Here is a 26,676-nt window from a genome sequence, read left to right on the forward strand (position 1 = left end):
AAGGAGATCCATCAGTCCATCCTAAAGGAGACCAGTCCTGGGCGTTCATTGGAAGGACTGATGCTGAAGCTGAAACTCCAGTACTTTGGCCACCTCATGCGAAGAGTTGACTCATTGGAGAAGACCCTGATGCTGGGAGGGATTGGGGGCAGGAGGAGAAGGGGAGGACAGAGGATGAGATGGCTGGATGGCATCACCGACTCGATGGGCATGAGTTTGAGTAAACTCCGGGGTTGGTGATGGACAGGGAGGCCTGGCGTGCTGCGATTCATGAGGTCGCGAAGAGTTGGACACGACTGAGCGACTGAACTGAATTGAACGGAGGGGCTGCCTTGCAGGAAGCTTAGAGGCCCAAAACATCACACACACAAAAAAAAGGTGGGGGAAGAAATCCCCCAACCTTCCTCCTTTTTCCTTTTGCTACTCTCCAATCTACTGTTGGGCTTCCCTGATAGCTCAGTTGGTAAAGAATCTGCCTGCAATATAGGAGACCCCAGTTTGATTCGTGGGTTGGGAAGATCCACTGGAGAAGGGATAGGCTACCCACTTCAGTATTCTTGGGCTTCCCATGTGGCTCAGCTGGTAAAGAATCCGCCTGCATGAGGGAGACCTGGTTGCTATCCCTGGGTTGGGAATATCCCCTGGAGAAGGGAAAGGCTACCCACTCCAGTATTCTGGCCTGGAGAATTCCATGGACTGTATAGTCCACGGGGTCGCAAAGAGTTGGACATGACTGAGCAACTTTCACTTTCGCTTTCAATCTACTGTTGGTTCACCTACTGGCCAATTCTCAGAGGAAGCCAGCTGGCAAGAGAGCTCAAAGAAAATAGTCTCTGAAAGTTCTGCCTTTTGAGGACAGAGTCCGGCAGAGAAGGAAGGAAACCGGATCTGGCAGACAGCAAGTAGGAAATAACCAGCATACTTACAACAGTATGTTACTGGGAACCCACATGTCCAATAACAGTGGAATGCATAGCTAAATAAAGGTACTGACCATTCTCCAGTGAAATAAATAATGGTACTCAAAAGATCATTGTGTATTCAGGGAGTACACAGAGAGAGGGAAAGTGAATTTGGGGAAGATTTTCTCAAACTGACAACTAAAGGCCTTATTGCTACCCAGGCAAAGTTTCTATTTTTACTTATTTCAAAACCAATTACATATTCACTATTGGAAGCATATACATACAACAAAAAGCCCCAGCTATCTACAATCTCACCCCCACCCCAAGACCACTATCAACATCTTACATTATATCAACATCTTATAATACTGACATCTTATATTTTTCCAGTTCTTTTTCTATGCATATATACACATAATTGGGCTTCCCTAGTAACTCAGTCAGAAAAGAATCTGCCTGCAGTGCAGGAGACCCAGGTTCCATCCGTGGATCAGGAAGATCCTCTGGAGAAGGAAATGGCAATCCTCTCCCATATTCTTGCCTGGAAAATCCCATGGACAGAGGAACCTAGTGGGCTTCTATGGGGTTGCAAAAGTTGGACACGATTTAGCAACTAAACCACCACCACCATACACATAATTATGCTGTATTTGGGATAATATAGATATTCTTTGGTAAATTGTATTTTTCCATTTAACAAACCATGAATACTATATCATGCAATAAATATCATTCTGAAAATTTTTTAAACATTTAAAAACTTTTAAAAAACTTGTTTCACACTTGGTTGGAATGAATTTCTATCCTCAGACATTTAGTTGCTTTCTCTTTTTGACTATTACCAAATTCACCATGATGAACTTTCTTGCAGTCAACTCTTTGCACGCATTACTGACCTCGGGCCAATTTCAGGCCACAACCAGTTTTTCTACAACATTCAAGCTAATGGCTTTCATATTTTTGCAGAGTTAAAAAAAAAAAGAAAAGCACACAGACAAAAAAGAAAAGCAGGAGAGACGTATGTGGCCTGCAAAGCCTAAAATATTTACTGCCTGGATTTTTATAGAAAATATTTGTCAATCCCTGAATTATGAATTCCCAGAAATGTAATTTTTGAGTCCAAGGGTGTGAACATTTTTGAGGCTTTTACTGCATTCTGCCAAACTGCCCTCCAGAAACACTGAGGTAAGTTATGCTTTTCTCAGCAGTGAGCTTGTTTATTTGCTACACATCCTGTCTCAAGGGTCGGTGGCCCGGATCATTAGCTCTATTCCCTTATTCTCTTGAAGGTGCATTATAATTCTACATTTTCACTTCTCTTAAAAATACTTTGGCCATTTGCATTTGACTTTCATGATTTAACTAAATTATATTTTGCCCATTTTTAAAAACAAGATATTTATTTTTTAAAGATTTTTTTAAAGATCTTATTAAATGAGGATGTTACTTTCATCTTTCACATATAATGCACATTTTAAAAATGTTTTTTAATGTAGACCATTTTTTAAGTTTTTATTGAATTTGTTGCAATATTGCTCCTGGGGGTTTTTTTTGGGTAACACCACATGGCATGTGAAATTCTCTGACCAGGGATTGAACCTATGCCCTTGCAGTGGAAGCGTGGAGTATTAACTACTGGACTACGGGAAGTCCTGCTTGCTGCTTCTGTTTTATGTTTTGGATTTTTGGCCACAAGGTATGTGGGATCTTAGCTCCTCAACCAGGGATGGAACCCACAGCCTCTGCATGGAAGGTGAAGACTTTACCATTGGACCACCAGGGAAGTCCCTATATTGTATATTTTGGAGTGATTTTTACTTTTACCTTATGGGTTTCTTTGATGAAAGAAGTTAAAAATTCCATAGTCAGATCTGTCACTTTCCTTTTTAATTTTATCCTTTCACACTTACTTTGAAGTGAAAAGCAATTCACTTATATTTTCTCTTCGCACTTTTTAAGATTTTTTTCTTTTCACTTTAAAGATTTTTTAAAAACTTTAAATCCTGCTCAAACGTAGTGTCAGAATTTTTAAAAAGTATGAACAGGTAAAATAATGTGAGTCCTGGAGTCATACTGCTGAGTTCAAATGTGGTCTCACCACTCTGGGCTTCCCAGGTAGGGCTAGTGGTAAAGAACCTGCTTGCCAAGGCAGGAGACATAAGAGACTTGGGTTCATTCCCTGGATTGAGAAGATCCCATGGAAGATGGCATGGCAACCCACTCCAGTATTCTTGCCTGGTGAATCCCATGGACAGACAGTCCATAGGGTCCCAAAGAGTTGGACATGACTGAAGTGATTTACCACACATGCATGCTACATAGTTGAGTAAATTGCTTAACCTAAGTCACAGTTTTGTTGTTTATTAAATTAACAATAATCCTACCATAGGATCGATATAAGAATGAATAGCTATAAAAGACAAAAGCACTTAGCTCGTGTCATTAGCTATTATCACAGCAGCAGAGAATACTCCAGGCAAAATTAATAACATGTATAAAGGCACAAAGGAATGAAACATTTATGCATTTAGGAAACTAGATGTGGTGTGGTAAAACGGGGTGTCAAGTGTGAGGGGGGCAGGGTTGACAGATTGGAGGGGGAGAGAAGCTTTGCCTAGAAGCTTGCTCTCCCTACGACTGAGGAAGTGGGAGCCAATGAAGGCTTTTAAGCAAGCAACCCACTGAGACATGGGATGTAGGGTGAGCTCTGTGGTAGCAAAGTGGCAAGCGGAATAGATTCAGTTGTAGATGTACACAGCTTTGTCACAAAAACATCCTGCTCCACCCTTCACTCCCCCAGTTCCTCCTCCCTCAGGGCAAATTCTTTGCTCTCACTATTCTGGTATTCGCTTCTTTACTTCCAAATATCATGTTCAAACTATTTCTTGACTTTTTTCCATCATAGATAGAAATGTGACTAGATAACGATAATGATAAATAACAATAACAAAGGAAATGGACCTAACGAGCCCTAGGGGGATGGATCTAAAAAATGAATCTGGAGAGACAAGAATGAATCAGCTGAACTTGCTAGTGAGTGAAAGCCCAATAATGGGGTGGGGGTGAGAAGGGGTGGGAAGGAGAAGAAGTTGTCTCAGTCAGACATCACAGAAGCAGGCTGGGAGCAGAAAGATGTGTTGTCTGGGAGACTAACCTTTTAAGCATCATTTCCTGGACTACGACAAGTTCAGCATTACTCTGGGCCCCTGTCTTGGTGGTTCCCCACTGCTCTGAGGACCAGGTCTTGACAACTCAGGAGGTTTGGGGAAATGGAGATCAGAAAACCTGGTTGCTAGAACACTAAACAGAGCACTGTAATTTCATGCCAGGGGATGAGTATATAGACAGTGGTCTCCAAGGTGGAAGGGCCCAGTGCCTCCTACATGAGCAGCCTCCTGTTTGCTATTTGGGGTCCTGCAGACGTGACCATTTCTTAGGTGTGCCATGAAGCGACAGGATGTGTGAAGGGCTTTAGAAGGCCCAGGGTGCTCACTAACCACATCCAGCCTGCTGGGCCGCCGGCCAGACTCCTTCTAATCAAAACTCTGTAGCCCTTTAAAAATGTCTACCCTTCTCCCGGTCACCACTCATTCCAATCTCCACCCACCCTTCGCAACCATCCTTAAGGTATGCTGAATCCCACAGTTTAAAGCGTTTAAGAGAGAAGAGTTTCTTACCCACGGTGTGCTTCCGGTCAAGGTGGCCTTAGGCCCACACCTTGTAAGTCAAGCGCCCAGGAGAGGCTGCGAGGGTTTGCGGAACAGCCCGCACGCTTGACATTTCTAGTAGAACAATGGGACCCCATTGTCACTCGCAGGAAGTTCATCTTCACAGCTGCCAACCCGTTCGTTAAACCCATAATCCTCACCAAAAAAAAAAAAAAAAAAGAGGACGGAAGAATGGAGGAGGAAGATACTAAAACCGAATGTGTGGGCGATTGCAAGAACAAAACAATAGCAGTGGATTAGGTGACTCTGGAGCCCTTCTCTGCCTGGCACTCCCCTCCCTCTGAATCATCACGCTCCGCTTGTGACGTTGCAGACTCGGGCAGGCAGGCGTGGGATGCCCGCTTCGCCCCGGGAGCCTCGAGGCGTCACCGCGCCTTTCCACGCCGCGGTCCCGGGGGACGCGAGGGGGCGGTGGCTTGGCGGATGCTGCGGTCTGCGATCCCCGGCCGAGCGAGGCCGCGCGCCGCCCGGCTGCGCCTGGCTTTCAGACGACCACCGCCGCGCTCCCCTCCCGGCGCCCTGGAGCCGCGCCGGCGGCCGGACGCCCGGCGCCCCTCGCTAGCCTCGCACGCCCGGCCACCTCCTCCTCCGCATTTTCCGCCTCCTCCTCCCCCGCCTCTTCCGTTTCTGGAGGGAAAGGCTGCAGCCTCCTTCTGGGCTCCGCATCCCGGCTTAGGTAATACGTTTTCCTCTTTATGCGCCCCTCGCCCCGGCGCCGCAACCTCCCTTCCTGCTCGGATCTGGGGCTCCCGGCTGGGCGAACAGCACGCAGCCATCGCCTCTCCGCACGGTAGGTGAGTAAATCTGGGTCGGGAGGGCGCCTGGCCTCTCCGCCCGGCCTGTGATGACCTCTGTCCGCTGCAGCGAGCCCGCCGCCCGGCCCGGCCCCCTCGCTGCTGCTACCAGCCGGGCGGAGGAGCTCGCGAGCCCCCCTCGGTTCCGCAGAAACTGCCCGAAAGAAATAGACGGAAGGAAGAAAGACTGGCAGACAACTTTTTTTTTTTTTTTTAATTCGATCATTAGCATTTTTAAGTCGTAGAAGCTGATCTGACTGTAGCCGAGCGCAGTGGCCCGGGTTCAACAGGTAGATGGCGTAGCTGTCAAGCGCCCCTTCGTTTTGCTTTGAGAGATGCTTCCAAGTGTCCATCGCTGTTGGCTGCCGCTAGTGACCTAAGATGAGGGTAAAATAAACATGAAGGGACTATATTTAGAAGTCTTTGCCTTCTTGCTTTTAAGCCCCTGCATTTTGAAAGGCGGTTTTGTGAGATGTACATAGTTATTTGGTGTGACCGGAGTAGAGGGGGAAATAGTTAACATGGATTTGACCGAATTCAGTATCTTGTTAAGACACAAAGAGCATGAAAAAAAAAAAAAAATCCTAGATTATTTATTACATTCATGAAGAATACATAGAAACGATTAGAGTATTGGGGGGGGGGGGTTCCGTTTTAAAGCTACTTTTAAAGTGTTGAATAAGCAGAAGTTTGCCCGCTGCGTGAATGCGTTCACTTCCACAGAACAGTGTGTTAAGGTGAGTGCATCCCACATGTTGAATAAAACCTTTTTTAAACTTTTTTCCTGTGACTTCTAGCTTTAAAAACCAAAGAAGTTGAGAAGGATCATCCCTACTTAGCCTGATAATAGTCTAATAATGAAAATAATCTACCGAACCACTATTGACTGATGACTTAGCTAAGTGACCTAATTTTTTTACCTTTTAAAATAGGGAATATTAGGGGGAGAAAGGTAATAGAAGAGTTCGTTTTTTCAAGGCAGATATTTGTTTGTATTGTTAAAATCTACTTTTAAGCTCTTGTAGATTTTTAAACTACTCTTGAAGTTAGTTCTTAGTCATAGTCATGAAGAAGATTACATAAAATGCATAAAGTTACAATTTATTTTTTCATAGAATAAGCTACCATTTCTTTTCAAGCTTTTGGACTAAATCACCACTTGGTTGGAAATTGCAACTTGGACTCATACTATTTAATGTGAAATATCTTATAGATTTAAATTACAGCTATACTTGTGATAGTTCTGAAAAAAAAAGATCATGTCTAATTTGAAATATAAGGCCTGTTAAACAAAAGCTATACAGTATTCATTATATATTTATTTCTGCTTTTATTTCTGTCTCTAATACCAATTAGAGTATGTCTTAATCCATTTCATTTTGTAGACAAATTGCCTGAGATATTGGTGTTCTATAAAGTGATTAATAAAACCATGTGTCTTCGTTTATTAAGTGTGAGGATGTTATGTATATGAAATTTTTCTAGATGTGTCCTCAATAAATGTCCTTGTTAAAATATTTTGAATCTTAAATTGCTTATGCATTAACTGCTTAAGCATAATTAATTGCTTAAATTAATGAAGCAAATAAAACTCTCTAGATTGATGTTTTTGTTTGGAGGTTAGAGATAAAGGGAGAGCTGAGGGTACTTTGTTTCTCATCTCTCATGACTGATGAGTTGTAGTCCCCAAACTTGTCTAATTTTTAAAATTACCTGGGGACTAGAGGGCACGTGAGAGGAAGGGAGGATAGCATTGGTTTTAAAAGACTGCCAGTTTGCCACCTGGGATTTCCTGAATCAGAATTTCTAAGGGAAAGAAGATACTTAAAATAGGTCAAAATGATAAAAACTTAAAAGGGCAAACCAAAACAAACAAAAAAGGCAAGATTGGAAATCACAGATGGGCAATAACTGTTGCTGATACAATCTATTAGCATTCCTGAAGATAACATGCGAGTAAATGGAAGCTGTGGTTTTGCTAATGTGATAATGTCACACATTGAGGAAATCTGAAACTTCTACTATAACGCTTTTAGTCAAGCCTTCCAGGGTGATTGAATTTAGCAAAGATTTTTACATAGTCAGTCTCTTTTTTGTGGTAGGCAATCTTAATTCAAGTTCTTTAATGTTATAAGAGCATTTTATTAATGGATATTTAGTGCAGGTTACTGTGAAAGTAATCTACAGCAAAACATTGTACCCCACCATTTCTCTTTTATATAACAGCCTTATTTGTTATTGCTTTTGTGTTCCTAATCAGGCAAGACCAGCATGCAAATTTTAGTAACTTATTTATAACTTTTATTAAAATGACCCAACATCATCTAAAAAAAAGATAAAAAAAACCAAAACTTGGGCATAAAATGTGGTTAATTGTATATATAGATGAATTGACAAAGTAAAATATTAATTATCTATAAAAGAATTCATTCAGATGAATTACCACATGGAAAGCATTCATTTCTTTCTGTCTCTTCCTTTTGCACTCTCTGTCTTTTTTTTTCCTTTTTGAAGGGTGGAAAAGGGTTCCTTGCTTTCTTGTTTTCATTTTAATCAACTCAGTATTTAAAATCTCTTAATTATCCAAGTTTAAATTAATGTAAGTATTTGCTAACTTTATCAATAGATACTTAAATTTGTCCTTTTCTTTACAGAGTGATGATGGTAGGTTTCCCTTGATACTAATGAGAGCTGTAATAAATAGCAAAGGATTAAATTCAAATGACTAAAGGAAAATGTTACTTAATATGGTTAAGGTAATCCTAATGTACTTAAAATTTTTAAATTATCAATAGTTTCAAAAATAGGATCTTATCTCCCAAGTTCTAGAAAACCCCTCTAGTTAACTCCTTGGAGTTTGCCGGAATTACATATAATTGCATATAATCTCAGTTTGATCTGGGAATCATGGAAGATCTGTTTTTAAAATATGGCTGACTGTAAGCCTCCATGAATAGCAAAAAATGAGGGAAATAGAAACGGGAAAATGAGATCAAGAAGATAAATATTAACCAGCTTAGACAATTACCTGTGGTTTCAGGATTAATAAGAATGCAAGGGCATTTAGTATATTAATGTATTGGAGTGGATTTAATGAACCTTTTATATCTTTTTAGTATTTTGACCTTTTCAAGTTAAAGGTGCTATTTCTTTGTGTTCCTTAAATATCTGTTAAAAATAAACATTCACCTCTACAAAATGGAAGTAGAATGATAAGATATAGGCTGCCAGAAACCCAGTCTGCCGAAATGACACATAATGTTATCTGTGATCTTTGCTTTCTTGCTATAATATTCAGAGAATATATTTTAGGTCATGTAATTTATCACTCCAGAAATAAATAATAATAGCCATCTTCTAAAATGTTGTGTTAAGAACTCCTTTGAATCATGTTTCCTCACAGTTATAATCCTAAAATTTACATAATTAATAAACCCTTACAGATTAATCTTAGTGCAATAAAATCCTTTTAAACATGTTTATCTCAATAAACATGATATTAATATCAGGAATGATATCAGTCAGTTAAATCACAGAATTCCCACTGTGTATCATGAGGAGATGAAAAAATTGTGTGTCCTGCTCTCAAGGAATTTAAAACCTATCAGAGAACAGTGTGGCTCAGACGGTAAAGCATCTGCCTACAATGCAGGAGACCCAGGTTCGATCCCTGGTTCGGGAAGATCCCCTGGAGAAGGAAATGGCAACCCGCTCCAGTACTCTTGCCTGGAAAATCCCATGGACCAAGGAATCTGGTGGGCTACAGTCCATGGGGTCACAAAGAGTCGGACACGACTGAGCGACTTCACTTCACTTCAGAGAGAGAACAATTAGAATTGGCGTCAGGGGCTTAGGCCTTCTTCATAAGGTTCACTAACCCAAACCACTGTAACCCAGAAACACAATTTAAATGTAAAAACCAGTGCGGTCACTTCCCTGGCAGTCCAGTGGTTAAGACTCCTTGCTCCCAGTGCAGGGGGTATGAGTTCAATCTCTGGTTGGGGAATTAAGATCCCGTATGCCTCACAACACGGCCAAAACAATAAAACCGGTGTGATTCAGTGTAAAATCAAATACAAGGCAATTCAACTTAATTTTCATGACTTCTCCCCAACCTATTTTTTTTTTCATTCAACCAACAATATTTATTATGCCCTTCCTTATTAGGTTGATGATAAACATCAAAAGCTTTTGAAATGTATGGTTTTTTGAACTTGTAATTTTGTGTTTTACTCTTTAAAAATCATAGTTAAATACATATAACATAAAATTACCATTTTAACCAATTTCAAGTGTGCATATCTCTTGCATTAAGTACATTTCCACTGTTATACAACCATCATCACTATCCATCTCTAGAACTTTCCTATCCTCCCAAATTGAAACTCTGGATCCATTAAACAGTAACTCCCCATTGCCAGCTTCTCCCAGCCCTGATAACCACCATTCTACTTTCTGTCTCTATGAATTTAACTATTCTGGGTTCCTCATATAAACGGAATCATACAAGACTTGTTTTTTCAAGCCTGGCTTCTTATAATTGGGCTTCCCTGGTAGCTCGGATGGTAAAGCGTCTGCCTACAATGCGGGAGACCCGCATCCCTGGGTCGGGAAGATCCCCTGAAGAAGGAAATGGCAACCCAACCAGTATTCTTGCCTGGAAAATCCCATGGACTGAGGATCCTGGTAGGCTACAGTCCACGGGGTTGCAAAGAGTCAGACATGGCTGAGTGACTTCACTTCACTTCTTCTTATGATTATGATAATATTTCCAAGGTTCATGCATATTGAGGCATGTGCCAGAAAATTTCATTCCTTTTAAGGCTGAATAATATTCCCCAACCTCTTTTATCTGGAAAGTGGATAATTAAAAAGTCAGAGTATTTGGAACTGGAACAGACCATAAAAATCATCTCCTCCAATCTCTCTGTCCTTTCTTTCTTTTCCTTTTTTGTGTTTAAAAAATGAGGAAAACAAGTCCCTGAGAGCTTACTCATGTGGCTAAGGTTTTACACCTAATTGGTTAAAGTCCAGGCAGAGCCTAAGAACCAGCTCGCCTGTGGCCTAAACATGGCTATATAGACCATAAAAAGCAAGTGTTAAGTGAGTTGGTGCCAAAAGTGTGGCAAAGTTCAGAAGAAAAGATAAAATGACTAAAAATGTTACATTCAAAAGGAAACATTAAAAATGGATTTGAGGATTAATAAGATTAATGATATGCATGGACAAAGCAACCTCAGATATGCAGATGATACCACTCTAATGGCAGAAAGTGAAGAGGAACTAAAGAGCCTCTTGATGAAGGTGAAAGAGGAGAGTGAAAAAGCTGACTTAAAGCTCAACATTCAAAAAACTAAGATCATGGCATAAAGTCCCATCACTTCATGGCAAGTAGAAGGGGGAAAAGTGGAAGTAGTGACAGATTTTATTTTCCTGTGCTCCAAAATCACTGTGGATGTTGACTACAGCTATGAAATTAAAAGACCTTACTCCTTGAAAGGAAAGCTATGACAAAGCTAGACAGCAAAGACATCACTTTGCCGATAAAGGTTCATACAGTCAAAGCTACGGTCTTTCCAGTAGTCATGTATGGATGTGAGAGTTGTACCATAAACAAGACTGGGTGCCAAAGAATTGATGCTTTCGAACTGTGGTGCTAGAGAAGAATCTTGAGAGTCCCTTGGACTTCAAGGAGATCAAACCAGTCAATCCTAAAGGAAGTCAACCCTGAATATTCATTGGAAGGACTGATGCTGAAGCTGAAACTCCAATACTTTGGCCACCTGATGTGAAGAGCCAGCTCATTGGGAAAGACCCTGATACTGGGAAAGATTGAAAGCAAAAGGAGAAGGGACTGATAGCAGATGAGACAGTTAGATAGCATCACTAACTCAATGGAAATGAATTTGAGCAATGGAGGACAGAGGAGCGTGGTGTGCTAGTCCATGAGGTTGCAAAAGACTCAGAACGACTTAGCTACTGAAAAACAACAAGATTAATAATAGGATTAACAGCTACCAAACTAATATTCTGCTGGAAAAGATTCTTTTTACAAGCCATTCTTCTTGTGTCTTTTTGCCTTGAATTAGGCATTAAATTTTAAAATATTTTATTTTTTCCCACAATTAAGATAGCTATACTGAATCTAATTTCTTTTTTTCTTTTTAATAGTCTATATGATTTCAGGTTTCATTTCTGACAGCTCAGTTGTAAGCTAAAAACGTCTTTTAGCATACAGAAGTTTAAGTGTGTAGTTGGAAGGTAGAAGATAGAAAAGAGCTTATATTTGGTGAAAATGTTTCTAACTCGAGGAGAGGATAAAAAGGAGTCACTATCAAATTTAAAAGTATTTCTAAATGGAATATTTTTCATACTTTTCAAATGCATTCTGAGAAGACGTTGAAATCTATATTTCAGTGGCAATGTTATGCTAATGTGGAATACTTATTATGTAGATCTACTTGCTTGCTTTCCAGAACTTGATTTTTGTTACAAAAAAAGTCAATATAGTTGAGCCTTAGCCAACCAAGGCAGTTGCAGTAGCTAATAGCTTTTCCCTGTTCTGCTTCTGAATACCCAGTGAGAGACATCGCTGATGGTTGAACCTGGTGATTCCTTAAATTGTCGAATAAAAATAGCTGAGTGACATTCCCTCTCCTCAACCCAGATCTCCTGGATCAATATCTCCAGGGGAGGTCTAAAACTATATTTTTATTGAATGTTTCAGTTAATTCTTGATCTTACTCATTTGGAAAACTCTATTTTAGCACAAGCTCCCATTTAAAAGCTACCTGAATAACATTTGAGGATAGAGGCTATCTTTGTGATCTATTGCTTTGAGCCACATCAGTGAGCAAAAATGTGGACTAATGTGGTCCAAGAGCAGCCTCAGTAGGGCTAGGGTGAGGTAGACTGATCAGCCCAGAAACAGGCCTGTATGTCAACACTGTTTGAAGAATGGGAAGAGGGAGGGAGAACTGTGAAGGTTAAATAGATGGATTTACATATCCCCAGTTAATGTCTTCACTAACGAAGCCAAATTAAACTTACCATTTTGGGCCCTTTAATCAGTGAAATTAATCAAGATAGGTCACTGCCAGATGACAGAGCAGGATATCAGATTCTTCTTTGGTGCTCAGAAATGTAGTTCAGTTGCTAATCATCCAGATACAGCTTTGGTTTGCTTTTGTAAATGAATATAGGATGTATGTAGTGGTGGTGGTGGTTTAGTCACTAAGTTGTGTCAGACTCTTGCAACCCCATGGACCTTCTCTGTCTGTGGAATTCTCCAGGCAAGAATACTGGAGTGGTTTGCCATTCCCTTCTCCAGTGGATCTTCCTGACCCAGGGATCAAACCCTGGTCTCCTGGGTTGCAGGCAGATTCTTTACTGACTAAGCTATCAGGGAAGCCCTGATTATATGTAGGCTTTGATGTAAATAAATATGGGCCCATGTGCCTAATGGCACCTGTGGAATGGGCCTTGGGTATAAAACCGAGTGTAATAAACAATATGACAAAGATTAATTTTGTGTTTACAAAGCTAAGAGGAAATTCATCAGCCAACGTTTATTGAGTGCCTCTGAGGTATGCGCTCAGAGTCAAGAAACCACACACATTTAAATCTGCTAGACAGAGCACAGGGAAGCAAACCAGTGTACAGTGTGTTGGAGGGCTAGGAAAGAGATTTGGCCTTCCTGCATTCTCCCATGGCCCTGTTTTACCATCTTTTTACAGATGGAGGGTCAGGCATGGCTCCTGGAGGAGCCAGCTGTCCCACAGACTCTTCCTCTCTCTCTGTACACACACACCCTTTTAAAAACTTTTATTCAATTAGAAATACATGCAGAAAAGTATAAAAGGCCTAGGTGTGTAGCTTGATGCGTGTACACAAAGTCAATCCGCCCACATAAACATCACTCAAATCCAGAATGTTCCCAATGCCTAAAGGCCCCATCATTTACCCCCATCAGTAAGTAATCCCTCCTCCTTCTCCAAGGGTAACCCCCATTGCAACTTCTAACACCATAAGTTAGTTTTGCCTTCTCTTGAACATCAACTAAATTAAATTGCTCACTGTATTTTTTTTGATGTCTGACTTCTTTCACTCAGCAGTGTGCCTTTGTGAAATGAATCCATGTTATTGCCCAAAGCAGTAATTCAGTAATTCTCACTGCTGTGTAGTATTTTCTTCTGTAAGTCTGCCTCAGTTTACTTCATTTTGTTGTTCATGGTCACTTGGGTTATTTCTAGTGTTCAGTTCAATTCAGTTCAGCTGCTCAGTCGTGTCTGACTCTTTGCAACCCCGTGGACTGCAGCACGCCAGGCTTCCCAGTCCATCACCAACTCACGGAGTTTACTCAAACTTATGTCCACTGAGTCAGTGATGCCATCCAACCATCTCATCCTCTGTCGTCCCCATCTCCTCCCACCTTCAAACTTTCCCAGCATCAGAATCTTTTCCAGTAAGCCAGTTCTTCGCATCAGGTGGCCAAAGTATTGGAGTTTCAGCTTCAACGTCAGTCCCTCCAATGAACACCTAGGACTGATTTCCTTTAGGATGGACTGGTTGGATCTCCTTGCAGTCCAAGGGACTCTCAAGTGTCTTCTCCAACACCATAGTTCAAAAGCATCAGTTCTTCGGCGCTCAGCTTCCTTTATATTCCAACTCTCACATTCATACATGACCACTGGAAAAACCATAGCCTTGACTAGACAGACCTTTGTTGACAAAGTAATATCTCTGCTTTTTAACATGCTGTCTAGTTTGGTCATAACTTTCCTTCCAAGGAGTAAGCGTCTTTTAATTTCATGGCTGCAATCGCCATCTGCAGGGGAGGCTACTATTAGCAAATTGCACATTCGCCATCATCGGTTGATCCAGTTGAGCCCCTTTATGTGGGCTCACTTCTGTACACCATCCTTTCTCCAGGGATGAATGAAAGAGTGAATTCAAGTTATGAATGGTGTGAATGGGGTGGAATTGTCTAATGGGCAAGAATGTGGTCTCTATAAAAGGAGTGGATTATCTGCAGGAAGAAATGACTGTCAACAGAAATACTCTGACCTACTTGCCTATTCATTAGCGAGCATTTCTGTTTTGTTGATGCCCTTATCTATTTTGTCACACTTCTGTCATCATGAACAACACAAGGACATGGCCAGCTTCCGCTACAACCAGGCTCCTCACACAAGAACAGACACCGTTGGCCTTAGAATCTCTATAGATTTCCTGACAAAATAACCCCTTGACAGAATAATGACCCTCCTGAGCTATCTGTAGATAGCCTACCATGAAGCCAGAGCAGTCTTCAGCATCCAGGAGCCAAGGTTTCTACCCAGACGCCCAGAAACCGAAGCAATCAGATCTGGCCTGCCTTCATAAAGGAACTTTTTTCTGGGTCATTCGAATAATTACAAGTAGATTCCAGCCGTTGGGATTTAATAGAGTAGTAAATTTTCAGAAAAGATTTCAGTGACCCATACAGAGCTGCCAATCTCTTATTTTTCAAGTAAGGACTGTGGCTGTGAGTTCTGTCAAACTGTATTTAATAGTCATTGCTGTCATTTGTTATGGGCTTCCCAGGTGGCGCTAGTGGTGAAGAGCCCGCTGCCTGCCAATGCGGGAGACTTAGAGACACGCATTTGACCCCTGGGCTGGGAAGTTCGTCTCCACTACGTGTGAGGCTCTGTGCTTGATCTCCTTTAAGCATGTGTGGTTTCTTATGACTCTGGGAGCATGTCCCGCAAGAGTATTGTCTCCATACGGCAGATGAAGAAAGAGGGTGGGTAAATTACCTAATGCCACACAGCTAATTGATGGCAGAGCCCTGGTTTGCAACCCAGGCTTGTCTGATTCCAAAGCCTGTGTTTTTCCCATTATACTGATTATCCCATCTGAACTATGGGTATATTATTCAGATATGATTTTTAAACATCTGGTCAGAAATTAACACTGAGGTTTGTCTTTGTAGAGAGATTTGGGCGTCCATGAAGAATCTTAAGATTTTTTTTTTTTCCGTTCTAATTGACCTACTTCAGTTTATTCAGCGTTTCTCTAATAGATGTGAAAATCCCATAGAAACTAAAGAGAGTTTCTATGTGGCATTGTGACACGATCTTATGTAAACATGTAGATATACATTTGGTCTGAGGTAGTGAAGAATATAACTTCTTTAAACCTGTTCTGCTCAAATGTGACTTGAAATGGGTTGTCACAAAATAAGGCTTATGAGTATTTCAGTGTTCATTGACCATTAATGATTTCGCTGTAAAAGTGAGTGGCTTCTAGTGGGAAAGACTGTCCCACAGAATTAAAGTTATTGACCACATAAACAGGAAAAAGAACCCTGCCCCACTTCTCTGGCCAGAAAACAGAAGACAAAGGAATAGATTGGGATGGTATTTGCTGAGATTATCAAGGCCTCTTTGGGCTGAATCTTATTCCTCAAAATTCGTATGTTGAAGCCCTATCTTCCTCATACCTCATAGCGTGACTGTATTTGGAGATAGTGCCTTTAGCTTAGCTCAGTAAAGGTTAAGTGAGGTCACATGGGTGGGCCCTAATTCAGTCTGACTGGAATCTTTATAAAGAGACCGAGAGACACCTGGAGATGCTCATCCAGAGAGGAAAGGCCATCTGGAATTCACGGAGAGAGGCTTCGGGAGAAACCAACCCTGCCCGTCTTGGACTTCCAGTCTCCAGAACTGTGAGAAAATAAATTTGTTGTTTAAGCCACCCAGTCTGTGGCACCTACTTAGGGTAACCCTGGCCAACAAGTGCTTGAGGAATTAGATGTTTCGGCATAAGCTGACACCCCCACCCCACCCCTCATGTCAAGATAGCCAGCTAAGAGAGACCTCAGTAGAACATAAATGGGCTTTTACTGTCCAGCAAAGATGGTTTACATTGAGACTGAGGATCTGCTAGAAAAAAGATTTTCTTGAGAGTAGAGGGGAAATGAGTATCAAAGCGTGATTTTTTTTTTAACAGTTAGACTGCTGACAGCTATCATGCAGGCATGCGTGTTTCTCTGCTTTTTGCTATATAAAGCACCTTATAATAATAGTCTAGTGATTATTTATCCCGTGATTGCTCATTTCTTCCCTTAGTTAACAGCTAACACTTTATGAAAGGATTTTATTGGCTAGAGCACTGGCTTACAGTGTGGGTTTCTACCAGTTTACTTGGGCTTGAATCTTGTCCTAGCCACTTCCCACCTGTGTGGTTTTGGGCAAATTACTTCACCCTCTTGTGCCTCAGTTTCTTCATCAGTTAAAATCGAGATACTAGTATTTTCTTCGTAGGGTTGTGTGAGAATTAGAGTTAACGCATGTAAAGTGCCTAGAAGGATGCCTGCCATAAAGTAACCACCTAATACATGTTGACTTATTATTTTAGCTTGGGTCTTTCTCTGTGCATGGATAACTGGTAGCACATGGCTCCACCAAGTTACCTCAGCCCCGCTGAAATTACCAGTGTAGTGTTAAAGAAGAAAGAACAGCAGCTATTACATCTCAGTGTTTAGCATCATCTAGGAAGCTGACGTACAAATTCCTGGGCCCTGTCTCCAGAGATTCTGACTCGCTAACTTGGGATGGAACCCAGAAATCTGCCTTGTAGTAGACACCTTAGGTAATCCTAACATGTTGTTCTCAGAACACCCATTAACCACTAATCCCAGGGAATTTCTTCTATATTCAAGGCTATTAAATTATGGTAAATGCAATTACTTACTTATCATGAGTCTATAATAATTTTCACTTAAAGTATTTGAAATGTTTCCATAAAGCTAATTTAGGTGAGTCATGAGTATATAAGCTTCCTTTTTAAAATCATCTAAATGAATTTCCACAAGTGTTATTATGAGCTGTTAAGAAACTCAAAGAAATTCTGTATTGGATGTACAACTCAGTTTCTTTTAAGACAGTTTCTCTCAAGTTGAGTCCTTCAAAGTGAGGGCACGTTGCCCAGTACGCCCTGAGTGCTGCGGCCTGCAGAGCGAACTGAGTTGAGGACAGAGAGAGACCCGGAAGCAGTTAACGGAGCACAGAGGACGGGGCCTCGTTCGTTTGGACAAAACAGTCCAGTCAGCCAGAAAGCAGTCTGCTAGCTATGCAGATTAATTAGGAAGTCTTGTGTGTAGATGATGATAGATGAGAGATTTTTTTTTTTTTAAGGGGGCTAGGACGCTGGAGCTGAAGAAGTTCTGGGGGTGGCTTACAGAAACCCTTGTCCTGAGCTGAAACTGGGTGTTCAGCCTGGAGCTTGATAAGATACCAGTGTTTCCAGGTTCAGAAGAAAGGGTGGTTAAGGTTGAGCGCTGGGATAACTTTGGAACTGAAAAACCTGATTTACTGTGTTATGGTGAATTCTGAAAATCTGTGCCACTGTTAATTATGGGACTGAAGTTTAGAGCTGAATTTTTTCCCCCATTGGTCAAGTTGCTCTGCTCAGGTGACGTGAGAATACTCATTATTGAGCAAATAAAGATCAGGTTCAAAGGGGAGAAATACCAGATCTCTCAGCTGCTGTATAGAAGCTTATCAGGACTAGGTTGGTGAGTTTTCTGTGTGAGACAAGCGTGGTGGTGGTGCCTGGAGCTTGTAACCTGTGTAACTCACCTGAGTTCTGAGGACATCACAGGGGGAGATTTTTGGTTATTCAGCGGTGTGTTTTTAAAAAGCTAATCGGTTTTAACAAAGTGGAGTAAAATAGACAATACTGGTATTTTTTAATAATATGCATGGGATGGAAGCTTTTATTTCTTTTGGCTGCACTGTGTGGCTTGTGGAATTTTTGTTCCCTGACCAGGGATTGAACCTGGGCCCTCAGCAGTGAGAGTATGGAGTCCTAATCACTGGACCGCTAGGGAATTCTCTACTGGTATTAATCTAGGGGTAAAGAATCTGCCTGCCAATGCAGGAGACATAAGAGATGTGGGTTCAGTCCTGGGTAAGGAAGATCTCATAGTGGAGGAAATGGCAGCCCACTCCAGTATTCTTGCCTGGGAAATCCCATGGACAGAGGAGCGTGGTAGGCTACAGTCCATGGGGTCTTAAAGAGTCAGACATGACTGAGCGCACACATGCACACACACACTGATTATTAATCTAGAAAGTTTTCAAATTGAACTCCTTAAAATCTTCATGTTGTTTTAAAGATAAAAATTTCTTAGATATTGTTAGTTCATTGATTCTTTTCCCTTATAATAATTATATAATGCATACTAAGAAATCAAAATTATTGAATTTATATACTTGGAACTTATGTATTCTACTGATATATATGTATCCATGCATGTATATATTATATAAAACTTATAATTAATAGCATATAGATGCCATAAGTTATTTCTAAGTCAAGATGCCTCAGCTATATTAATATAATTATTTTTCTTAATGTTGAGATTTGTCGACCAAAGTGATTTTTTTTTTAAATGTATTTATGCCTTGGGGGGAAAAGCCATTTACGTAGGCAGGTGTTTTTGTTTAATTTTTAACTCTATCGTCTCTGTTATCTGAATTTGTGTTGTTGCCATAGCACCACATTGTTTGGACAGTTATCTTTAGGAATTGAGGAATTCTTCTCCTTTGTGCTTAATTGTCCCAAAGCATTTTAACATATCACTTATTATTATAAAAACAGTATATATTTACTGTAGAATATTTGATAATTACAGAAAAGCATGAGAAAAATCCTCCACAATTCTAGTACACAGTGATAACCACAGTGATAAACATTTAACTAGTTAAATGTTTACATCATCTAGTCTTTTAAACTCTCTCTCCATATGTATAAACAGAGTGTATGTGTGTTTTAAACACAAATTAGCATACTGTGATACTGCATCTACTTAACATTATAGCATTTTAACATATTCCTTTAAATTTCTTCAAAAATATTATTTAATAACTATATAATAGTTTATCTACATTTCACCAGGATTTAAGATTTTTTTAACTTTTTGCTACAGTCAATAATACTAATCCCTCTTGTGCAGAAATATTTAAAACATTAAATATAACTTTGTCACATAAACATAACTTTCTTAATTCAAAATAAAGCCAACTGGAATTAGTGGCTAAAGGTAATAGCATCTCTAGGGATTGTGATCCATTTTTCCCAAATTTTCCTTTACAAACCCACATTTTTACGTGCCCATTAGCAGAATATCAGCACCTGTTTCACCACACCTGCAAGAATGACTTAACTTTAGAAACAGTTTTGCCCATCTAATAGTGAAGTGGGCTGTCTCAATGTTTTATTCACTTTCCAATTATTACTATTGAGGTTGGACATATTTTCTTATGATGGTTGGCTCATTATCTTAAGAAAATAGCATATGATTTTTAAAGCAGACTTGCCTAAGATAACACAGCTATGACAGTTCACAGTTAACTCCATTGCATTGACATCTTCACTGTTGTACTAATTGTCAGCGTACCACAGTCCATTAAAGGATTTTTTTTTTAAGAAGTAAAGTATTTGTTAGGATAATAAAGAGCATGAGCTTCTGTGTACGATGGAGTCAGAGCCCTGCCGTTTAGTCTTATGTAACCTAAACAAGTTGCTTAACTTCTCTAAGCTGCCGTTTCCTTGACTGTAAATAAGGCTGATAATTCTCACAATAATTCTCATAATAATGAGATAGGAATTATTAAAGCATTCAATAAAATGCAGCTACTGTTGAAACAGAGAAATGTTTCTCTGCTATTTACCCAATAGGTATGTCAAGGCACTGTAGCATGCCTCTTAGAAGCCAGAACTTTTCAAATCCCAACAAGTTGCATGTTTTACTTCATTTTATTATTTAAATTTGCTGTCAGCAGCACAGCTAGTGGGACATGTTTAATAGAAAAAAAGGGGGGGGGGCGCGGGTTGGTACATCACCTGGGCTGCTAGCTCAAGTGTGTGATCTCAAGAGTCTTGCAGGACACTGAGGTGTCGGCCGGTGTGGTGCTTGGTACTTTAGAAAGTTGCTCCCAGACTGATAGGATAAACCCACGTTCCCTTCTTCCTTCTTCCCCCAAAGGGTGAAAGAAAGAGCACTCCTTTAATAATGTTGCTGAGCTCATGTGCTCATTCGAAGGTCATTGCATGAGCTTGGCTTTTGCTTTCAACATTGTGCTCCTGTTGGTCTAGAGTTTGGTAAATACAGTGTAGATTCTCATTTAGAGACTTTCTTTCACCGAGAAGTCTCTTCTTTGCCTAGTGGATTTGAGACGATAAATATGTTGATCTTGAAAGATAAGTTTCAAGTTTTAGATGAAGCTTCCACCTGAGGTTGTGAGTGTGATCTCTACTAGCCACTCAGCCGTGCTGACAGGTTGACTCACTCTCTGAACTGCTTTCTGTTTCACATTCTTGTACTTTCCCAGCTGACAGCTCAGAGGGTGGGTGCCTGTTCCACCAGCTGCTGCAACCAAACAGCCAGGTTCAGAAATGTCAGATATCCTCCAGGAACTGCTCCGAGTCTCTGAGAAAGCTGCCAACATTGCCCGGGAGTGCAGGCAGCAGGAAGCCCTCTTCCAGCTGCTGATAGAAGAAAAGAAAGAGGGAGAAAAGAACAAGAAGTTTGCAGTTGATTTCAAGACCCTGGCTGATGTGCTGGTACAGGAAGTTATCAAAGGGAATATGGAGAACAAGGTAAGGAATGTCACAGCCAAGTAGTTGCAAATTATTTGCCCCTGTGGTTTCCCCCCATAAAATAGCTCGCCGCCTCCTCCCCACCACCCGCCCCCCAGCACCATGGATTCTAATAAACAACTAGGTTTTCCCCCCTTATTTTGACTGCAATATTACTAAAATGTATGTTACAGGAAAAACTTAAATGTTTCCTCCTAATTCTATCACTAGAGAAAACCACAACTGTTTTTGCTAAATGTTAGAATGTTATCCTTCTGTGTGTGCATGGCAGGTTTAACTTAACTCCAAAGAAATGAGAACATACTATTTTATAACTCTTTTTTTTAACTTGATAATATTAAGTCCCACCTTTTGACATAGTCATTTACCTAATGGTTGCCTCAGTGATAGCCTCATAGGGTTCTGGAGACTTAAAGTCTCTCTTTATTTTAGTAGGAAAACGTTGTTTGTAACTAACAATGATTGTAATTCTAGGTCTTTTAAGCTAACTAGGGTAAATAAACTATATTCATAAGCAGTTATAGCAAACAATAACATTAGCAGGCACTTGTAAATGCTTACTGTGAGCCAAGTACTTATCTAAGGGCTTTAAATATATTAGTTTAACTCATAACAATTTTATGAGAACTATTTCAATGTAATGGAAGAGAAAAGGGAGACACAGAGGTTAGATAGCCTGCCTAGGGTTACACAGCGAATGAACGGTAGAGATGGTTTTTTAATATGGGCTGACCAACTCCAGAGTCTATGCTGTTTGTGATACCATATTACCTTTTATATAATAATCTAATTTTCTTTTAGATTTGGGAGGATAGAATTTTATGTCAGAAAGCCCTACAAAATATTGGAGTTGTTTCTATGAAATTCTCAAAATGTTAGGAATTGTTTAGAGTCATTTAAGTGAGTCCTTGACCACAGGTAGGAAGAGAGAATAAATGACCCCTTGAAATTTCTACAGATTGTTTTCTTTTTCATGCCCTATACAATCTGGATCCAGTGGAAGGAAATTTATTTTTGTTACTGATCAAGAGAGCTGGGTGGAAGGGATAGTTGAGCAACTAGATTAGAAATGTAAGTTTTGTGGGCTAATATTTGCCTCAGAGCGTTCTAACAAGTTCAGGCAATTGTTCATTCATGAAGTATCTGCCAGGATTTATGAATACATAAATGATATTCACTTTTGGTATGTATAAAATATCGTGACTCTTACGTACTATAGCCTCAGAAAGGGTCTCTAGGCAAATTGGGAGACTGGAGCTTCAGCCTTTGATGACTTGATCAATAGGTTCAGTGCCAGTATGTGTTGACTTGCATTGTTCTTCCAAATAGTTAAAAATAGGAAGTAGTTGTGGGCACTGTTACATCTATTGGCCATCTGTGAATAACTGAGCTCAACTATTTGAAGCATTTCCTTGCTTTCATTGCCTAAGAATTGTACTCATACCATAATTCAGCACATATTTTGAGAGAAATTATCTTTACTACAGAGAAAATCAGAAGCTAAATGTGTCTGAAAGCTTCCTGGTCATACAGAGATGAGAGAAGTTTCCTATTCAGCTTGTTTCTTTTTGTTTGTTTTTTCATTCCATCAAAATATTAATGCATAAGTTGTTGGCAAATAAAATATTTCCCCTTTTTTGCTACATTGGCTTCCTAGCCTGATGGCTAATGATACCTTAACATGTGCAGAAAACAAGATTAAACGTCATCCTCTGCTCCTTTCTGTCCAGTCTCAACTAAGCATCTCAGGTGCTTGGGCAGTAACAGTAACTTGTACAAGTTACTTGGGTACTTTGTAGGAGCAGCAGTTAAAACATCTCCTTTGTAAACATTCTAGCTCATGGCCCGTAACTAGAAGGATGAAGTTCTAGAAGTACTTCTGCAGACTCAACAGAACATAAGGAAACCAGACTTCTACCATGACTTGGACTTTCTAAAGGGGCAAAGGAGCGGGAAAATGTTAGAAAACTACTGATATTAGAAAAGTGCTGAACCAATCTGACTTCACTTAGTACACTTGGATTGATTTCTGGAATTGTAAACTTCCAAATTTCTGAACTACTTGTGCTATTTAGTTTAAAATATAAAGTGGAAATCTATTCAGAATTGAACATGAATGTGGGATTTTTTTTGTTGCTGCTTTGTATTCTTATCATATTCTGAATCATTCAGTTTCCAGGCTTGGGGGAAAGGATTTTTGGAGAAGAATCCAATGAATTTACTAATGATTTGGGTAAGTACAAGAATCTTAATATATTTTTATAACTTAATTATCATATGGTATTTTTATTTTCGACTTACATCGTGAAAGTAATGTTTGGAGGCCTTTCATGTAAATAACATATTTGAATGTTCAACTTCATTCAGCACTTCAGGATAACCTGCCCTGTAAGACAGAGATGTGGCATTTTAGAATTATTTAGCAAGTTCACATGTATTCTAGATATAACTCTGTAGCATTGAATAATGATTTAATCTTTGGGAAAGTTGCATGGCCCCTTGAGAATCTGATGGAAGTAATAGATGCCCCCCAAAGGATGCAGATCCACACAGATGTACAGACAATCTCAGGTCCAAGTAGACCCATTTGTGGACCTCCTGGAGAGCCCATGGCTTCCCCAGTGGGTCAGCAGTAAAGAATGTACCTGCAATTCAGGAGACCCAGGTTTGATCCCTGGATCAGGAAGATCCCCTGGAGAAGGGCATGGCAACCCACTCCAATATTCTTGTCTGAAGAATCCCATGAACAGAGAAGCCTGGTGGGCCCCAGTCCATGGCGTCACACAGGGTCGGGTAGAACTGACTGACTAACACTTTGGGTAGCCCACAGACCTAGGCTGAGAATTTAGAGGAGGCCCTGTCCCTGAACGACCTCACTGTTTCTCTGGTCTCAGAACCTCGGTAAGGGAGCTGGACAACCTGAAAGGCTCCTTTGAGCACCAAGGTTTAACTCTAGTCAGTTTCCTGTGAGCCAAATTCTCCTTTGATGGACCCCCATGTTCCCTTGTGGTAGAGAGAAAAATACAAAATCTCTGACCCTTTTTTTTAGAGAAGCAAGCGGTTTTTAGTTTGCCTGGGTTTTGTTTGTTTAATGGTAGAAGATTAAAATGGTGAACTTTAAACAGATCATGTGACAAATAGTTAAACATCTAGAGGCATATTTACAAAGAAAACTAATTTCTGGATTAACTCTGGAAAAAATTTGTCATTTCATGGGCTGTGTATTAAGATATACAGTTAGTTCTGCGACAGTAAGAAGAAAGAGAAATCTCAGTTAAACTTAAGGTTAAAAAAATCACCTGTGACTTACCCGTAAGAAATCCTACTCTTAAAAAAACCTATATTTGGCTACATCATAAACAGCTATTGTAATATTTATCTAGAATGATCGGGGCAAAAATGCATTCCACATACATTTTCCTGAGAACTAAAGGAGAGGATGGGTTTAGTATATTGGAGGGCAGAGACCCATGGTGAAGGAGGGGCTTGTGGATGAGGTGAGATGAGATCATGGAAGTTCAAAGGAAGGCGTTTCCTTAAGTATGATGAGAATTCAGTGGTAAATTTTAAGCATAGAGTAACGTGATATGATTTGCTCCTTTGAGTGAACCCATGACTTTTACTGAGCCTAGAGTAGATGCTCAGCAAGTGGTGGTGACTGACATTCCCCAACTTTAATAATCTCACTTAATTTGAATTAAGCTTAATTGACTGATTCTTGCTGTTTCAGAATCATCATTGTGATAGATTCACAGTGTGCCTCCCAAAAATCACAGGAGTCACTGGGGGATCTTGTCAGACCTCAGCAGGCCTGGGATGGGGACTGAAGTTCTGAATTTCTAACAGGCGCTGTGGTGATGGCAATGCTGCTGGTTCTTGGAATGTAGTTAGGAGTGTTTGTTGAGATACCTCAAGAGCCCCAAAGTGCCGTGTTTTCTTAACTTTTAGAAATTTATATTCTGCATTGCTTTCACTTTTTCTTGGTAAAACTTGTAGGAGAGCCTCTTTTCCCATTTGTGCTTCGGGGATTGGAAACCAGATGAAGCAAGGGTCTAAGAAGGATCTTTAAAGTGATGGCAAACACATGGACTTGGTAACTTGAGGTTTCAATTGCAGAAGCAGCTTTGCTTACATCCTGATTTCCAGTGGTTTCACAGAGGAGAGCTGTTCTCTGTATGTGATTTAGAGTCCTACAGCTTTACCACATTTAAAGATGAATGTACATCATCTTATATTTACAGAGCGTAGACAGTTTTTAGTTAAAAGCAGCATCATAAAGGGAGGTGGAAGCCCTTCTGTGTCCTTATTAAAAACTCTTTTCTTTTCAATCAACATATTCAAACATGAACAGGGAGACCTCCAGGATATTAAAAGCCACAAGGTAAAAAGCACAGAAGGTTGTTTATCAAAGACTCAGGGTTCAGGATTCTTAACATGAGCTGCCTTAACCTGGTTACAGAAAACTGTGCATGTGTCCACATGGAAACTTTTTTTGGAGAGGTCCTTTGGTGCCTGGAGTTCATTTCTCACTGTGAGGTAGCTGAGTGACCACTAAATCAGCTTTGACTTTATGAAGCCCACTGGGCGGTTCTGGCGGTCAGCCAGATTAGGAAACACATCTGGATATTGTGTGTGTGTGTGTGTGTGTGGTTGTTCAGTTGTGTCTGATTCTTTGCGGCCCCATGGACTATAGTCCACCAGGGTCCTCTGTCCTTGGGATTCTCCAGTTTAGAATAGTGGAGTGGGCTATATTTAAAATGGATAACCAACAGAAACCTACTGTATAGCACATGGAAGTCTGCTCAGTATTCTGTGCCAGCCTGGCTGGGAAGGCAGTTTCGGAGAGAATGGATCCATGTAAATGCATGGCTGAGTCCCTTCACTGTCCACCTGGAACTATCACATCGTTGTTAATTGGCTATACCCCAATACAATTGGTGTTAAGGAAAAAGAAAAAATGAATAGTGGAGTGCGCTGGATATGTTGTCCTCACCTAATCTAAGGTGCTTCTCCCAATCTCCTGTTCTTTCTCCTCTTAAACTTGAGATGTAATGGTCTTCAGTTTGTCTTTACTCTAGGGGAGAAGATTATCATGAGACTGTGTCCAACCGAGGAAGAAACAGTAGCTCTTCTCAGCAAAGTCCTTAATGGTAACAAACTGGCGTCTGAGGCCTTAGCCAAGGTTGTCCACCAGGATGTTTCCTTCAGTGACCCAGCCCTGGAGTCAGTAGAGGTCAGCATTCCACAGGACATCTTGGGAATCTGGGTGGATCCTATAGGTAAGCAGAGGAGAGTGTGTGCTTTTGTCTTTTTGCTTTTCTTAGTAATCCTTTTTTTGAAGGGGGGGGGGGTGTTGGAAAATGAAAATTGAGGGTATGGTTTAACTCTCCTAGAAGTTTTTAAATTTTTGAAGCTTTAAAATGACAAACGACTCTCACTGTAACCTGGGTTCAACCCCTGGTTGGGAAACTGAGATCCCACAAGCTACACATTGGGGCCTAAATAAATAAAGAGTTGAGGTGTGTATTATATACATATACACATATATTTATAACACACATGTGTGCATATACACACACACACACACACACACACAGAGGC

At 40.4% G+C, this 26,676-nt stretch overlaps 1 protein-coding gene across 5 annotated transcripts in view; it reads left to right on the forward strand.

Annotated features, from left to right (window-relative positions):
* INPP1 (inositol polyphosphate-1-phosphatase) overlaps nucleotides 1-26,676 on the forward strand; it is a 37,680-nt gene that overhangs the window by 6,536 nt on the left and 4,468 nt on the right. The window contains exons 1-4 of one of the 5 annotated variants that reach the window (XM_065931934.1): nucleotides 5,063-5,423; nucleotides 20,808-21,075; nucleotides 23,248-23,308; nucleotides 26,154-26,354. In XM_065931934.1, coding sequence (XP_065788006.1) covers nucleotides 20,872-21,075; nucleotides 23,248-23,308; nucleotides 26,154-26,354 — 466 coding nt within the window. In that variant the 5' untranslated portion in view covers nucleotides 5,063-5,423; nucleotides 20,808-20,871. Of the gene's footprint in view, nucleotides 1-5,062; nucleotides 5,428-20,807; nucleotides 21,076-23,247; nucleotides 23,309-26,137; nucleotides 26,355-26,676 lie in introns of those variants that run through there. The other 4 variants (XM_065931933.1, XM_065931935.1, XM_065931936.1 and 1 more) reach the window with 4 other exon arrangements.

Source organism: Muntiacus reevesi, chromosome 3, assembly GCF_963930625.1.
Source record: "Muntiacus reevesi chromosome 3, mMunRee1.1, whole genome shotgun sequence".
Classification (NCBI taxonomy): domain Eukaryota; kingdom Metazoa; phylum Chordata; class Mammalia; order Artiodactyla; family Cervidae; genus Muntiacus; species Muntiacus reevesi.